A 16,257-nucleotide genomic window follows, 5' to 3' on the forward strand; every position below is an offset into this window, starting at 1 on the left:
TCTTTCCCCCCCAGGTCATTGATTCTTACCTGTCTCAACTTACCTGACAGCAATAAAGAGCCATATAACAGAGGTTTCTCTGGTAACAGTGACCTGAAATATTCAAAAAGATAAGAGTTGCCCCTGGATTGTGCCCTTGGATTGTACTGTACCGTGTCTGTAGAGGTTGGTGTATTTATTAGTTTACAAAGGAACTTGAACAGTTTAAATACTGAGGCTGTGCAATATACATTTTTTTGTGTGAAACGATCATATTCTGAAGTTCTGTCACAGAAATGTGGTTGTTCGATGACTAAGAATCAAAATTTGTGTCATTGATATGTTGTTTGAGTTTACCTAATTTGATTTCCCTGATGATACAATTTGTGGATGTTATTATGATTTTGTTTGTTGGAAGAAAATGTACAAATATGTTTCTGTTAATAAATAAAAACAATGCACAACCTTTCTGCAACAGGAGACATTGTACTTTAACTCACTGTTCTTTACCTCAAGTTTTAACACAGCATCAGACTTCAGTTAATCCCTTCAGTTCAGTCTCACCTGGACTTCAGCCTCACTGAAGTGATTTAAATGAGGCAGAGATATGGGTTTGTTTTCTACACAGCTTTATCTCACTTGACACAGATAAGTGGAGAATTGGTGTCTGTCATTGTGATGTGAACCCGAGGCTGAAGTCCAGCTGTGGCTGGGCAGGAGGAGGCTGTGTGTGAAGAGACCTGCCATTCACTGAACTCTGAATCTGAACTCAGCGGTCGCCGGCCTTGTTTGCATTCTGGTGCTTTGTCATTCCGTCAGAGGAGGCTAATACTGTGTGTGAAGATTCAGTGACAACATATTTCTGTCACCTCACACAAGGCGCTTTACTGAAGGTAAGCATATAGACTTTAAACTGTCAGAGGCCGTAAATGTATATTTTCTTGAGCACAGTTTTGTTGTGTTTTCACTGAATTCAATTAGAAGCCCTGTATCAATAACTAACATCTCGTGGTTTGATGGAGGAAAGTGCAGGATGAGGTGTTGGAGATATTGGGTGCCAGCTGCCGTGGCCCTGATGTTTCTGCTTTGTGTCGCTGGAACTGACACGGAGCATCTCAAAGCTGAGAACCTGCATCTGCTTCCCCCGGAGGAGCAGAACATGGTGCGGAACCGTGAAATGAGAGGTACATTTGTTCGTGTAGCCTGTCGCTTTCAGTTTGACTTGTCTTCTCTGCTGTCTATCTAGTTGTTTTTGTTATGAAATGAAATGCAATGAATTTGAAGGTGAATTTTCCAAACTCTAGCTGATAATAGAGTATTTATTTGCTATGAAACTCCCATGTTAGGCTTTTGAAATGCTGCAATAACTTTATTTCCGATTATCTGTGTATTCTCCTGTGGGCGTGGGTCAAATTCCACTGTAGATACAAATCACTCAGTGACTCACTGTGTCCCGGGAGGTGATTTGTGTACCTCAGGGAGATAGACAGTTGTAGTAGTTTAGCAATTGATCAAGGACTTGCCCGGAAGCCATTGAGAAGCAGTGTTGTCGTTACATTCAATATAACGTCTATATCCTCCCTGTGCTTATCCGTTTACCACAGTGTAGCTTTTGACGTTGTGATTTTAAAGGAATAAGCTGAGATTTTAGGGAAATGTAAATCTGAATAATTCTTGAATGAGTAAATGGGCAACTGGTGGAAAAGCTAAATGTGTCCTCCAAGTCTAGCGCCACCTAGCTTTTTAGGGACGGTCAACATCACTGACATCATGGGTATCTAATATGAGTAAACCTTTTACACACTTTCTAAAACTTTCTAACTCACCCCGGCATCTTTTCAAAAATGTTCACGGATTGTTGCGGCTGAGGAATATGTGTGTAATCACCCTGTGCTAATTCACAGTCATGACTGTTGTGTGTATTTGCCCATCAGCGCTGCCCAGAGACTGTCATGAAATGCTGATGATCTCTTCAGGCCAGGCCACAGATGGTGTTTACCTGATCCAACCAGGCGACTCCCCCATTGTGGCCTACTGTGCCATGCAGGAGGGAGGGTGGACTGTCGTGCAGCACATCACCGTCAACAGCAGCGTGAATTTTGACCGTACCTGGGCCGAGTACAAGCACGGCTTCGGGGGGCTGTCTGGGGATCACTGGCTTGGGAATGAACACCTTCATCAGCTCACGCGCGGCCCTGGACGTTATAAACTAGGAGTAAAACTAGTAGGCCCGGACGCCGTCACCAAGCTGGGGGAGTACGACCCCTTACTAGTTGAGGACGAAGCGTCGGCGTACAGGTTGAGGCTGGGGTTGTTCCAGGGCACGTCTGTAGACGCTTTGACCCTGGACACAGAGAACTACCTGCACGACAACCAGAAATTCACCACGAAAGACAGAGACAATGACAACTACTTCCAAAACTGTGCCAAGCTGGAGTTTCAGGGGGTTCCCGGTGGAGGCTGGTGGTACGATGCCTGCGCCGGAGCCAATCTAAACCGCAGGAATGTTATCTACTGGCAAAAGGACTGCAACAAGGAGCGATTGTGCAAATATGCATGGATGATGGTGAGACCCTCAGACACGGTAAAAGTGATTCACAGCAAAGACTGCATCAGGGACGAGCTATAAGCTGTCTGATTAAGAGCTAAGTGATAAATATTAAGGACTAAGTGTTCAGCTTTATGTTTTTTCAAGGTTTTCTTTCTGCGATGGGTAACATCAATCATTTTCTCTCATGCTGGACGTTGAATTCACCACATTTTATTCAGAAATCCATGGACATAATCACAAAATACTGAAAAAAACAAAAAGAATCACAAGCTTGGAACACAGTATAAAAATGCATCACTGTTTCAACTCTAGCTATGTTTCCAGCAAGTCAGTACATGAAGCAAAGCATGTCTTTCATTCCCCAAATTGCAAGTGCAGATTTCTGTTTCATCACAACGAAAAAAGGGTTTCATGACATTTAGCTTATCAAACATCTTTTGCATCGTCTTCCTCTCACTGTCTACAGAAAGGAACATTTCACAAACAAAGAGCATTTTTTGCCACAGTACATTACAAGTTTGCCAGAAATACAATAAAGATATGAAGACAACTTGATTTAGTTACAGTAATTCAGAAAAAAACAAATACTGTATTTCAATACTCAAAGGAAAATACAAAAACAAATCCTGAGGATGAAGAGTAATAAACAGATTATATTTAACTATGTGTGCTCTCAAACCCTCCAGACCGTTCTCTATGTAAACATGTGATATTGTTTAGCATGTTTGTCATGTTGTTTGAGTAAAAATGGTCTTTTATTTTGAAGGGTTGGTGTTATTTTTCATTTATGAAATAATTACGCTGAAATCTTTGCAGAACATCTTACAAATGATGACGGCACGTGTGAAAAGGCTTCAGTTATCATCAAGTTAAAATCTTAACTTTGCAAGCGGATTCCGACATCAATACGACACATGTTAGCCCTTTAAAATAAAGTAGCAACTCTGAAATGTTCATCCTCAATACAAGCACATTAGCTACAATATTAAAACAGATCTGCGGTTTTTTTTTTCATGTTACGTTCATCTCGGAGGGGAAATTGGTAATTTTAACAGTTTTAAACCATTGTAAAGCATCAGTTATTAGGTTAGACCAATTTTATTAGGGTCTCATGTATCCAACAGTGCATCTGGAATACAAATACAGTATAATATGAAATAATCTGTGTGTAAATCGTTGGCATTTTGTGTATATGCGCCAATTTAAGGGGGGAATACTGATGTTTTCAATATATTTGAATCTGATTAAATTATTATTAATAGTTTTAGTGTATTCGGACAATTTTGGGGTCTTTCATTTTCATAGTTTGAGCAGTAATTAACTTGTACTATTGAGTTTAGGGCAACTCTACAAATTTGACCAGCGTCTTAGTTTAATATTTATATTTTTCTATGTAGAATTCAAGTTTATATAGCCAAGATTATCAGTAGAAACACTAGATCTACAGCCTTCGTCACATGCCATTTAAAAATACAAACAAACAATAGTTCATGTCAGTTTGGAGTTGACCACAGGGTTCTGTCCGTACCAGTAAAGTTTCTCCTCGATCCTTTTCTTCTTCCACTGGCAGAGTAAGAGCATGCGAAAGGTTTTCTGAAAATTCTTGTTACACAGGGCGTAGCACATGGGGTTGACGGTGCTGTTAACGTAGCACAGCCAGTAGCCAAGATGCCAGAGGGAGAGGGGGATACAGTCTGAGCAGAAGGTGGAAATCAGCACCATGATGTTATACGGCGTCCATGTCAGAATGAATGCCAGCAAGATGGCGCTGAGAGTCTGCGCTGCCTTCCTCTCCTTGATCAACACCATCCTCTTCCTCTTGGTGATCTGGTTCTTCAGAGTGGCGTCGATGGGCTTGGTCGTCGAGGACGTCGATGGGATGCTCATGGACTCGGCTGAGGAAAATGTTGACGATGCCATCTTGGTGTCTCCGTTCTTGACCTGGTGCTCCGCTTGAGCTTCTTTGGCCATAGGTTTGAACTTGTATGACACGCACTTGCCGCTCTTCTGAGAGTTGCTTTTCGGTGGTGTCTGGAAGTAGCTGTCCTCGTCGTAGCTGCTGAGCTGCTCACTCTCGCTGCCCACCACACTCTTGCTGGTCTCACAAGCCTGGTTCCTGAACGAGGCCTGGAAGCCTCCCGGAGACACAGGCCTGTCCTCGTCCTCTGAGGACGCGTAGCTGTTAAAGGTGGTTAGTTGACCTGCTTTGGACCACTCGTCATTGGTGGTGGCTGCTGATTTGGCAGCGTTGCTCCTGCTGGAAGACGACCAGGATGCTTGGTTCCTGTCTTGCGAAGCCGATCTTAGTTTATAACTGAAGCAGGATTTGATAATGGTCTTTGGAGGCTGAGCGACCCCAGAGTCTGTGGCATAGTTAATCCCCTGAAGCTCAGCCAGATCTTTGGTCCTCTTTTCTGTCTCCTTGTAGATTCGACAGTAGAGGATTGTCATGACTGACACGGGGATATAAAAGGCTGCGATCGCCGTCCCGAAGGTTATCACAGGCTCAGAGAAAAACTGGATCTGGCATTGCCTCTCAGGGACGGTCCGTTTCCCTATAAAGTACTGCCAGCATAGTATCGGTGGAGCCCACAGAATGAGCGACACCAGCCAGGCTAAACCGATCATAATCCCAGCTCGCCTGGGCGTCCGTTTGGCCCTGTAGGTCAGAGGCCTGGTGATGGAGAAATATCTGTCAAAACTGATCACCAACAAGTTCATGACCGATGCATTGCTGGCTACATAGTCCAAAGCCAACCACAGATCACAGGCGAGGTTTCCTAAGGCCCAGTAGCCCATCAGTATATAAGAGGTATACAGGTTCATGGAGAAAACACCTATGATGAGGTCTGCAGCTGCCAGACTCAGCAGGTAGTAATTGTTCACAGTCTTTAGCTGGCTGTTGACTTTAAAGGAGATCATGACCAGAACATTCCCCACAATGGTAATGAGGCTGACTATGGCCGATACAGTTGCAATGGTTATCACCTCCCACAGACTGTGTGACACCAGGTGGATATCAGTCGTACTGCTGTTCGCAGTGGAATTCAGTAAATTTTCTCCTTCCATGGTCTTGAGTTTTATTGGCGTCCGACCCTGACAAGTTTTTCTTGATTTCTCATCGTCATGAAGATCTTCTGGAAAGAAAAGAAAGAAAAGGTCACAATAAAAAAAAAAAAGTCTTTGTCATTGCCACTAGATGGCCTCCTTTCAGCATGTTGAGTATCGTCACATTTGTCTTCACATTAAATGAGGTGAAAATAAAAGCTTAACATGTTTTGTGAACTGTATCTAATGAAAGAATCATTAATATACTGTCTTCATGCAGTTCACAGACAGCATGAAGACAGACGTAGATCATGTGAGTTTTCCCACATGGAGACTGACTCAAACATCTGTGGCACATTTTAAAAATCCAGGTCAACACATAATTTTGTTCCTTCCACTAAATCTGTGCTGATTTATTAATAGAGCTGAAACTCTGTTCATTAAGAGAGAAATTTATCGGTGACGTCCTGAATAACAAAATACGACAACTAGTTCTAGTTTGAGGGAAATCTACCCAACAAAGGATAATGGGGATTGTTAATGGCCTTAAAAGTCTGTTTGCATTGCTGCTGTGAGAGTTCACATGTCTGAAATCAGATCCTAGACTAAATCAATCATCCAATCAAAAATATCATAATAAATATAATTTTAATAAAGTATCTGCTTTGTTTGCAGAAAGTGTCACTTCAATTTTTTTTTAAATCTATTTTCTGTACAACACACATTGAGGGATTTAGTAAAAATGATTGCAAGAAACAAAACAAGTCCATTCACACTCACAACCTATAAACAATTTCCAGTTCATCTGCAAGTTTTCAGGACAATAGAAGACAAATTTATTGTTTGAAGAATAAATTAATAATAATAATGGTAATATAATAACATTTTATTTTTATAGCGCTTATCTAAAAAAGGTTACAAATTGCTTTACAAAATACACTGGAATAAATAAAAAAACAGAACAAGACAAAACAAATATAAGAAAGACAATATAAAAGTGGTTTAAGCACAGGTTCAAAAATTAAGTAAGTATCCAAGACCATTTTCTTAAATACGTCTAAACCCGTATGGTTACAGTCAATTTCCAAACCCAAAAATACAAGGTTACTTATGTGAGCTATTCTATCTCTTGATCACAGATATATATATATATACTTGACATCTATTGCACTTCTGTCCGTCCTGGGAGAGGGATCCGTCACATGTGGCTCTCTCTGAGGTTTCTACTTTCTTTTCACCCTGTTAAAAGGGTTTTTTAGTAGTTTTTCCTTACTCTTGTTCAGGGTTAAGGGCAGAGGATGTCACACCCTGTTAAAGCCCTATGAGACAAATTGGGATTTGGGAATATGGGCTATACAAATCAAATTTGATTGATTGATTGATATAAAGTATAAATAATAAAGACTATCAAATAATACTGAGAAACTGCTATGATTTCTTTCTACCAGCCAAATGTGTCAACATAATTTCCAAAACACTACGAGAAATTACAGCTAGAAGGCACCGAGACTAGAAAATCAATCTGATGCACTCTCGTTCACTCAGTCATGAAATGTGTTAAAAGTTTATGACAAACAAAATCTGTGCCGCAGCTCTGAAGTTGCTGAAACATCAAAATCTCTGCCTGCGTTTCAAACTCACCGCCGGCTAATTTATCAGCCAAGCATCAAATTTGCTATTTCAGTGTGTAACTCATTTCTGAGAGGGATTGCACTGTAGTAAACAAGAAAACATCCGCTGTGTGTAGAGTTTCAGAAATACCTTAGTCCTGCAATATACTGTTCTCCCTTATGGAATCAATCACAGAGACCATTACTGGCCAGCAGAGAATTGTCTGTGCAGTAATTTCTCTCTTGAATACATTTCTTTACATTTCCACAGCCAACTACAAAATAACACACATTAGTATAAAATCAGACATGTTTTCAGATTTATGAATTTGCTAAATTATTATTTCTTGATTTATCGAGCCAGAGCTAAGAGCTAGACAAAGATGCGTAGAAGTGTTTGGCCTTGGAGGAGGCGTAGCTCTACTGAGTGTAATTCTCTTTCTACTATAGGCCACGAGTACAGCACCTGGGTCAAGTCTATTTATTAAAGCTACTGGTTTTACTCAGTCTCATTATAGCACTAAGACAGTTGCACCAATAGTTATACCACTTGGAAACACTAGGGGGAGTTGAAAAGTTGTCCATAACTGACCTAGTACTGCATGATGGAAAAATGTATCACTGCTGTTGTTGTAATAACAAAGCCACATCCATTCTCTAGTATCCTCTTACACCAGTAGAGGGCAGTAAACACCCTCCAGGTACAAAAGCTCACAGCTCAGATGGTCCCTCCACTCTGCGGCTTAGAGCAGTGGTGTGCATGCACATTTCATCCCTGGGTGCTGGACACAACAATTAATAGTGGATGAGGGGCTATTCATGCCAACTTGGACCTGTGTTTTCAAAATAAGACCACAGGAAAATTCTACGGCGTGTTGCCTTCTCCTTTCATGACCTACAAATGCATGACTGTGTCATTTGGTCTTGTGCTTGCCTCGCAGGTTTTTCAGTAGATATGTATTGAAGCAGCATTAAATCCCCTCAGTTTGAAGACACTTACGTATGCCAATGGTTACGCCCGGGGAAAACACAGACTTGTACCCATCCAGTTACATGAGCATGAAGCTTTGGTGTGTCATAATTTTCCACACTGTCAGTTGGGTTAATAAATTCTCACCCGCTCGTTCCAGCTTTCCAGAGAGGACACTCCTCTCCCTCAGGAAATACCCCTGCCAACTGGGCACCGTGACATTCATATTTTCAGCTGTGCCACTTGCTCTGCCTAAAATGAGGAAGTTTCAGCACCACGACGAGCATCTGTATCCAGTGCATGACCTTCCAAGCTGTAAAATTCAGATTCTCCACAATCGTTACTACCTATTGGAAATGACTCCCACACCCAGAGAGCATAAATGTACGATTAGAGAGGCCCAGATGCTGTGTGGCTCTCAGTGTGAAGCGACGGTGAACTCGAGGGTACATCACCTCTGCAGAGAAAATCCTCAATGTGCATAAATTGAATTGAACCTCCAGGCCATCAGCCAAAGCAGGCAAAGGGTGTAGATACTCTGGCACGTATTCGGGAAAACAGATTGCTTAAACTTTCACAACTTTAGCCAGTATGATCCGTCAAAACACGGCCACAGAGAAGCAAGGAAAGGAGTGAATTCATGTATTAGCACCACACTTGAATGACCAGTCCAGACCACTCGCATTGTCCATACACCAGGACTCGAGTTTCTTACAACTTAATCAGATCACCACTATCAACTTTGGAGAACTGAACCCGAGAAAGTTGGCTAAATCTTCTCTCTGAGGTTGAGATACCAAACAGAGAACTTACTAAATGTACCTCCGGCTCTCTAATAGGGTGATCAATCAATCAAGCAATCAAGCAATCAATCAAGCAATCAATCAATCAATCAATCAATCAAGCAGTCAAGCAACCAAGCATTCAAGCAATCAAGCAATCAAGCAATCAATCAATAAATCAATCACATTTTAAATCAAAGTTGGTCACCTCTCACACAGCTTAGTGTTAGTGCAGATCAAAGTGCATCACAACTGACTGATGAGTAAGAAATCAGACAAAGCAAATAAAAATGCTGACAATGAGATGCCATCAAATAGATTTTAACGGCTATAAAAACTAATCTAAAAAGCACAAGAAATAGAACAAATAAAAGTCAACAAAATGGGTAAATACTAAAGTGGTGGTAAAATAGAAATTTAATTGACTTTAAAACATAAATGGAATACAATATTGTCTATAAACCATACTATATTAAAAGCTGGGCTAAAGACAAAGGTTTTAAGCTTGCGTTTAAAAGATTTCAACAGGTAGAGAGTTCCAGGGACTCGGAGCATTAAAGCTAAAAGCTGTGGTGATGTCTTTCAGTCCCCTTTCCCATTCAAGACAATGAGCATTTTTTATATGTAAATATGAGTTAATGAAATTGGTAATATTGAGCTTGGTATGCTTTAAGAAAAGTGATTTAGGCTTTTTTTTTTAAAGCCTAATACTAGTGTCCCAGATTACAAAGTGTCCCAGATTAGAACCCAAATAGCTGTGTCCTTGTATGTTATCTCCATTCTTTCTTCTGGTGTGGTTAGAAAACATCTTGCTAAACATGTCCCAGATTACCCGAATTCACCCTTTTCTAAGATCTAGTAAATGGAAATCTCTCTTTACTACTTTCTAAGATGTATCATAGTTTATACCCACGTTAACATTTTGGACACAATCAATAAAAAACAATGCTTGAGCTATAACTTTGTTATTCTTGCCATTGAGTTGACAGTGCCAGGTTAGCAGCAGTGCCAGCAGCAGCCCGAGGCCAACACAAATAAAATTCCAGTCACTGCGGGGGTCCTCCTGCAGGACTTGGATCGTACCATGTCTTGTTGTAGAAGGACATTTCATATTACATCGCTCAACTCCCCACATCATTACACTGTTTGTAAGAGGTGGTGCCATTAATCTGTCCACAGATTCTCAGCGGTTTTGTGGTATGGACCGTTTTACCTCAGCAGAAACCCTGGTAATGAGGCACGATGCCCTGATAATGAGGTTTTCCTTTTGCACACAGAGGGGAGGGAAATTCTTACAAGCATTTTAGCCTTCGGCGATTCCCACAAGCCTCAGCTGTATTTTGTCATTCTTTTAATTAGTAAATGTTAAAGTATTAATAAACTAAACGATGGTGAACATGGTTAGAAGGTGACTTCACCCCAGAGCATCACTGTCCTTGATATTTACATCATGTGGAGAGGAAGGTAGGGGTGTCACGACATTTCATTCTTCTTGTGCTTTTTACAAACTTTAACAGTCAAATTGAATCTCAGGGCTCCAGGACTCTTGGATGACACCACAGGAGCAGTATGGAGGCATTTTCTGGGGGTTTTTTCTGTTGTTTTCTACGTTTAAAGAAGGAGCCACCAGTAACTTCAATTGTATTGGATCTGGCTGCAACACTGTTTACCCCTGAAACTCCAAAGGTTTTTTGGAGTTTCTCAAGCACTTCACCCACCCCTCCATCGGCATAGTGGTGAGTAGATGATGAGTGAATAGTGGTGAGTAGATGATGAGTGAATTTTCCTTTTTGGGTGAACTATCCCTTTTAGTAGAGCCTCACAAACACAATGAAATGGCCATGGGCTCTTTGGATGTTTTCCTCAATATCGGGGAAGTAACACACAGCAACATTTCAGCATTTCAACCATTCAACAAAGTGAGTTTATTGCTAATTAGCAAGTGTTAACCATAGTGTATACAAAGATGGAAGACATATAGTTCCCCAAAAGTTAATCTAAAGCGTCCCAATCGTCGCCCTGCTGGCCTTCTGTGGTATACAGCATAAATCCCAACTCCTCCATGTAAGCAGATGGGACGTGGGCCAAACTAAAGTACATATCAACACTGATGTTAGCCTTTTTTTTTTTACAGTGTTGGGTGTCGGCCATCTAAAGGCAGTGTAGTAGTAGTTTCGATTTTTTTCTTCCTCAGAACAAAAAGTGGATGGCTGCTCCATAAAAAGAAGTTATTAATGACGAGAGGTACAGCGTTTGAGAAACAACGAATCCTGACTCATCGATGACGTTTGTCTTACTAAGCCTACTCACACACACACACACGCACACACACACACACACACACACACACACACACACACACACACACACACACACACACACACACACACACACACACACACACACACACACACACACACACACACAAACAATAGACTTGTTTTGCCTCTTGACCTCAAGAGGCAGAACAAGTCAAGCCTGCTAATAGCTTCTAAATCGAAGCAGGAAGCATTTTAATGGTACACTCAGAGCTCTGAGGGTGGGGTAGACACTATAAATAGTGAATATGGTTTGTTCTGGCCTGTTTTTTTTAAAGTTTTCATAGATTCAGTTTGGTATCAGATGTGACTCATGGTCTCGAAGAGCTTTGTGACGCTGGTCATGGGGATAAAAAGGGCGGAAGGGGTTGAAATAGAAAGGCTCTGCATGCGGAACAATTTTACCACATGTGTTTGCGACTTGTTTTTTTAAAATAAATATATATATGCTAAGTAAAGTACCCAGAGGGCATTGCAGTGAATCAGTGACAAATAGTGGTGCACAGAAATCTCACTCTTGCTAAGAAACCCACGTCTTCCTTATCATGGTACATCCCGAAGATTATCAAACTGCTTTCTGAAATACGTATAAGTGATGGCCATCGATCCAGTGATTAACAGACGGACAAGGTAGCACAAATCTGTCCTCAGCGTCCTGACTGATTGCAGAGGTGGACGTGTTGAACGGTGGCAGTTCCTGCAGGTCCTTCTGGCACCTGGCCATCACTGCTCCGGTGCTGTGGCTCCGTATACGCTGGCCCCCACCAGGCCTCCCAGACATATGTAACCTTTTTCTACACCCTCCTATGTGGTTGCAGCACAACTGCTCTGCACACCAGAACACAAGAAAGCAAACATTGTGTGTGTGTGTGTGTGTGTGTGTGTGTGTGTGTGTGTGTGTGTGTGTGTGTGTGTGTGTGTGTGTGTGTGTGTGTGTGTGTGTGTCTCTGTGTGTGTCTCTGTGTGGCATTTGTGAAATAAAAGGGAAAGAAGATGAGAGAGACCAACATAAGACAAAAGAAGCAGGGAGCAAAAGAGCGCAGAGTCAAAGCCAAGGAGGTGAAGGACGCTGTGTGTGTCTGCGTGGTGGTGACTATGTATGATGTGCAAATCAGCCCCGAGCTCTTTGGCACAATGGTTGGGGCGTGTTGTTGTCAGCCCACTGACCCATGCTTGAGATTCTTGTACATATGTGGTGTCCTGGATGAAGGACCCTAAGAAGACCTTGAGTCATTCTGTGGATAAGGCATCGGAGGAGGATTATACATGTTCACATTAACGGCTGCTCCAAAACATGCAATCTGCAATATTAATCTGTGTGTGACCAAAGATAGAACACAGCCTTTACACCATATATAAAAAGATCAGGTGGGGGGGGGAGACATCTGTTGAATGCATATTTTCTAACGCACACTTCTCTCTGTCGTTGATTACATTTAATAGAAATTCTTCTGTGGAATTATAAACCAGTGTCATTGCTGCTCTGATGAGAGATAATGATCATTATGAATATTATGATTCGCTTGTGGACACCAAAGTGGTTTTGGCTGCTTCTGAAGGGAACGGGAATGAAAACACTTAAAGCCTTGAGGAGTTCTGTTTAATGAGTGAGTACATTTCATTAACGCCCCATCATTTAGATCATGATCCGCCAGTAACACAATGTAGTGTGAAGAGTTTGAATCCGGGATCATATGTCATTTGTTCCCAACTCATTAACACATCACATTTCCTCGGGGTGATGTTACATTTGTCTGAAAAAGCAAAGGTGTTTTTTTTTCTCTGTGCTGTTCACACACGCAGCAAACACACAAAAGCACCAGGACAACAGAACAGATCTGTGCATCTTCCTCTCAAGCTCAGATCAATGCTTGGAATTAGCTTTTTGAAAACAAGAGCAAAATGAGTCCAGGTCTGATGCTTGCTGGACAACTCCAACCTCAAAATACTATTTAAACTACAAAAGCTGCAGAAAGGAAAAAAGAACAAAACCTGTCTACACATCAGTCACGATTTGTCCGAAAACTACCAAACCATAGCTGTTTTGTGAAGAGCACCAGTTTTCTATATCTATTGTGACACCTCACAGAATCTGTGGGGACTGGGGGGACTTGTTAAAATCATGCTTCGCCGCCTAACCCTCCCCTGTTTTGTCATTTGCCCCTTAATCAAAGAGAAGAGGGGAGCGGAGGTGAGAGACCTGAGATTTTCAAGAAAAATGTCATTTGTATTGGTATTGGAATAAAATATATATATTCCTTTTAAAAATCCACATTTTTCAACCATGGAGTTGAAATTTGTATATACTATTAAAGACAAGTCTAGAGGGAGCTGGAGTAAAGACGCGACAGGGCGTGGGAGAAATAGGATTGCGCTATAAAAAGGTATTCACTATGGAAACACATTTTTTCCCCCCTGTTATTCATAAATATCTAATAGGCTTAAAAATGTACCTCATGTATGAGCAAATAAACACACATCCAATAAAAATATCGCACTTTTCTATGTATGAAGTCTTCCAGAAGAACGGAGGCACACACACACCTTTCCGGGAGCACGCCCTCTGTTGCTTTCATTAGGGTAAAAGGCTACATTAAAAATACATGCTCAGACCTCTCAGACATGCACTTGTGCACGCATGACGCTATTTCCCCTTAAATCCAGGTCGCGCCTGTGCGCATCAATGAAAAAGTGAATATTCAATCAGTCCTTTTTCTCTGCAGACTGGGTTACAAGTCATTGATGTAGAGGAAAAAATATAAATACATATACTTACAGTTGACTTTTCATCAGAGCTGTGTCCCCTGGTCGGAGCGAAGTTCATGGTTAATCCCTTTGTTTTGCCTGGGAAGCCTTCGGGTCAAGTGTGGCACAGAGGAGCAGGATCACAGCACAGTCGGAGGCAGGATTGAGGTGGTTCAGGGAGCCTGCTGACTTGACCTCGCATGCCAGGGGGATTCGGAGGAAAAGTGTGAGCTCAGAGACAGATGAGAAGGAGGAGGAGGGGGGTGGACACCAGAAGGCTTCGGCCATCCCTGCTCAAGAGGCGCAGAGCACAGCATCATGTTCCCATCATCCGTCCGAAAACAGCCCCTGTGAGTCCACATGAGAGGGGTATCCTCAAACTGCAGAGCATCCTTCCTCTGTCATAAATGACTTTGTAGGAATCTGATTCAGGAGCCAAAGAAACAGCAAAGGAAGGAACTTTTCCTGGGCTGAGCTGAATGAGCTGCTCTGAGTCAAGTTGAAGCAGAATGTCACAGCGAGGCTGCCTGAGACGAGTCACTGCTGCTGCCACGCTGCTGCTGCCGCTGCTGCTGCCGCTGCTGCTGCTGCTGCATCCACTCTGGCTGACAGACACAGATGTAGCTGACGCTCGCTAGAAGGGAGGAGAAATTCCCACAGGGCTGAATGGTTCATCATGTTTCGGGACAGTGAGCATGCAGCTTAGACCGGAGAGAGTGAGGGAGGGGGGACAGAGGGAGGTGAGGCAGAGAAGGAGGTGGCCCTGTGGCTTCAAGGGGGTTCGTTTGGGAAACGTGGGGGGGGGGGGGGGGGGGGGGGGGGTGGTGTTCAAGCCAATAAGTCAAACCAAAGCCCTGTCTTTGTGTGGCTGCACACCAGTGTCACACGAAGCATTAATTACCTCTGTTTGCATGTCATTTGTCCGCCTCTTTACAGAGGAGCGAGAACAAGAGAGCGTGACCCTTGATATCAGCCCTCGCTCTGCTCTCTGGGTGGATATCAGCACACTCATCTCCAGACCATAAAACATCAGCGCTGCCTCTGTGCTCACATGGCAGAGCAGTGACATGGCCAGGTCCAGATAAGCAGCATTTATATATCATGCAGGCCATTGTCCTGATTGGGGAATTATTCGCTCGGCATTAGGCGACTGCCCTCGATGGGTGTAAAGTCTTTATATGTTTTAATCTGGATCATGGGGGCTGATCTGTGCCATGAGCTCCAATCAAATCTCCACAGAGACACACTAATAAATCCAGCTGCGGCCAATATAGTACTTTGTATTGTAGAATATACAGTAGGTATTTTCCCTCCATTCAAATGATGGCAAGGTCACAGGACGAAAGTGGCTGCTGATCTGATGCTTATTCATTGCAGGGGAGGGTTTCTAAGCACGGAGTCTAAAGCACGGCTGTTGTTTTGTATAATCTAATAAAGTGATTTAGAATCTGATCATCGGGACACCCCCCCTCCCCCCTCCCAAGGAGCAGCAGGATTAATGTGAGGGGTTCTGAGATGATTGTTCGCATTTTAAACCCAGGACAGGTTTTGGGGGCCTATACCAATACTGATATCAGGCAATAATAATAATAATAATAAACTTTACCTGCGTTGCACCTTTCGTACGTAAAAATGCAGCTCAAAGTGCTACACATACAACACAGATAAAAACATGTTAAAATATTAATCAAATTTTAAGAAACATAAGGACGTGTTAAAAATTACATTTAAAAGAAAAGGAAATAAAAAAAAGAAATAGGTAATAAGTGCAAGTGTAATCAAGTAAGAGTAAAGAAATGAAGTACCTAGAATAGTTCAAATCAAAATAAAAGACAAAAGATAAAAAAATCTGGAGACAAAACACATAAATAGAATAGATTTTAAAAATATAAAGGCGGTAGCCGTGGAGATAACCCGATGACTTCTGTGCAAACACACTCAGAATAAGACCTGCACTTTTCCCTGAGAAGCAGAAAAATCTGGTTAGCGGATAATGGACGGAAAACACACGCTCCCATACTTCACATTGACACTCATCATAATGCACACTGAAATTATATTGCCACTAGGTCAGAGCGCCACTGTATGCTGATGACATGATTGATGCGTTTCATGAAAGTCCCGCCATGTCCGTTCCGCAGAGCGCCGTATATCACCCATCTTACCGTCCCTCCACTTCCCGCCCTGCCTGACAGTCTAATCTAATGCCGTTTCCAGGCACACGGCCAAGGGACAGACACCTGGCTCATCATTA

At 42.2% G+C, this 16,257-nt stretch overlaps 3 protein-coding genes across 9 annotated transcripts in view; 2 read left to right on the top strand and 1 right to left on the bottom strand.

The window, feature by feature from the left end:
- LOC117755509 (KATNB1-like protein 1) overlaps positions 1 to 318 on the top strand; it is a 36,794-nt gene extending 36,476 nt beyond the window's left edge. For all 4 annotated transcript variants that reach the window (XM_034575357.1, XM_034575359.1, XM_034575356.1 and 1 more), the window contains exon 10: positions 15 to 318. In XM_034575357.1, coding sequence (XP_034431248.1) covers positions 15 to 47 — 33 coding nt within the window. In that variant the 3' untranslated portion in view covers positions 48 to 318. The remainder of the gene's footprint in view (positions 1 to 14) is intronic.
- A 132-nt stretch (positions 319 to 450) lies between these two features.
- On the top strand, positions 451 to 3,292 carry zgc:194887 (uncharacterized protein LOC571819 homolog). 4 transcript variants are annotated; one of them, XM_034575363.1, is made up of 3 exons: positions 451 to 872; positions 1,002 to 1,163; positions 1,914 to 3,292. In XM_034575363.1, the coding sequence occupies exons 2-3, from the start codon at positions 1,013 to 1,015 to the stop codon at positions 2,606 to 2,608; spliced, it is 846 nt and encodes a 281-aa protein (XP_034431254.1). In that variant the 5' UTR covers positions 451 to 872; positions 1,002 to 1,012; the 3' UTR covers positions 2,609 to 3,292. The 4 variants fall into 4 exon arrangements, with proteins under 4 accessions (XP_034431254.1, XP_034431253.1, XP_034431255.1 ...); XM_034575362.1 differs by having other exon boundaries at positions 1,007 to 1,163; XM_034575364.1 differs by having other exon boundaries at positions 1,012 to 1,163.
- A 1-nt stretch (position 3,293) lies between these two features.
- chrm5a (cholinergic receptor, muscarinic 5a) lies at positions 3,294 to 14,754 on the bottom strand. Its single transcript, XM_034575349.1, has 2 exons — positions 14,035 to 14,754; positions 3,294 to 5,667 (listed from the first exon to the last, which is right to left on the bottom strand). Exon 2 carries the CDS (start codon positions 5,597 to 5,599, stop codon positions 4,019 to 4,021), a length of 1,581 nt encoding a protein of 526 aa, XP_034431240.1. The 5' UTR covers positions 5,600 to 5,667; positions 14,035 to 14,754; the 3' UTR covers positions 3,294 to 4,018.
- Between the last annotated feature and the right edge of the window lie 1,503 nt (positions 14,755 to 16,257).

The sequence above is a fragment of the Hippoglossus hippoglossus genome, chromosome 22, assembly GCF_009819705.1.
Source record: "Hippoglossus hippoglossus isolate fHipHip1 chromosome 22, fHipHip1.pri, whole genome shotgun sequence".
NCBI lineage: Eukaryota > Metazoa > Chordata > Actinopteri > Pleuronectiformes > Pleuronectidae > Hippoglossus > Hippoglossus hippoglossus.

Coding starts and splice junctions, on each gene's coding strand:
- chrm5a (XM_034575349.1), bottom strand. CDS start 5,599: ATGGAAGGAGAAAATTTACTGAATTCCACTGCGAACAGCAGTACGACT.
- zgc:194887 (XM_034575361.1), top strand. CDS start 1,013: ATGAGGTGTTGGAGATATTGGGTGCCAGCTGCCGTGGCCCTGATGTTT. Junction 1,164..1,913: donor GCGGAACCGTGAAATGAGAG/GTACATTTGTTC, acceptor TTTGCCCATCAG/CGCTGCCCAGAGACTGTCAT.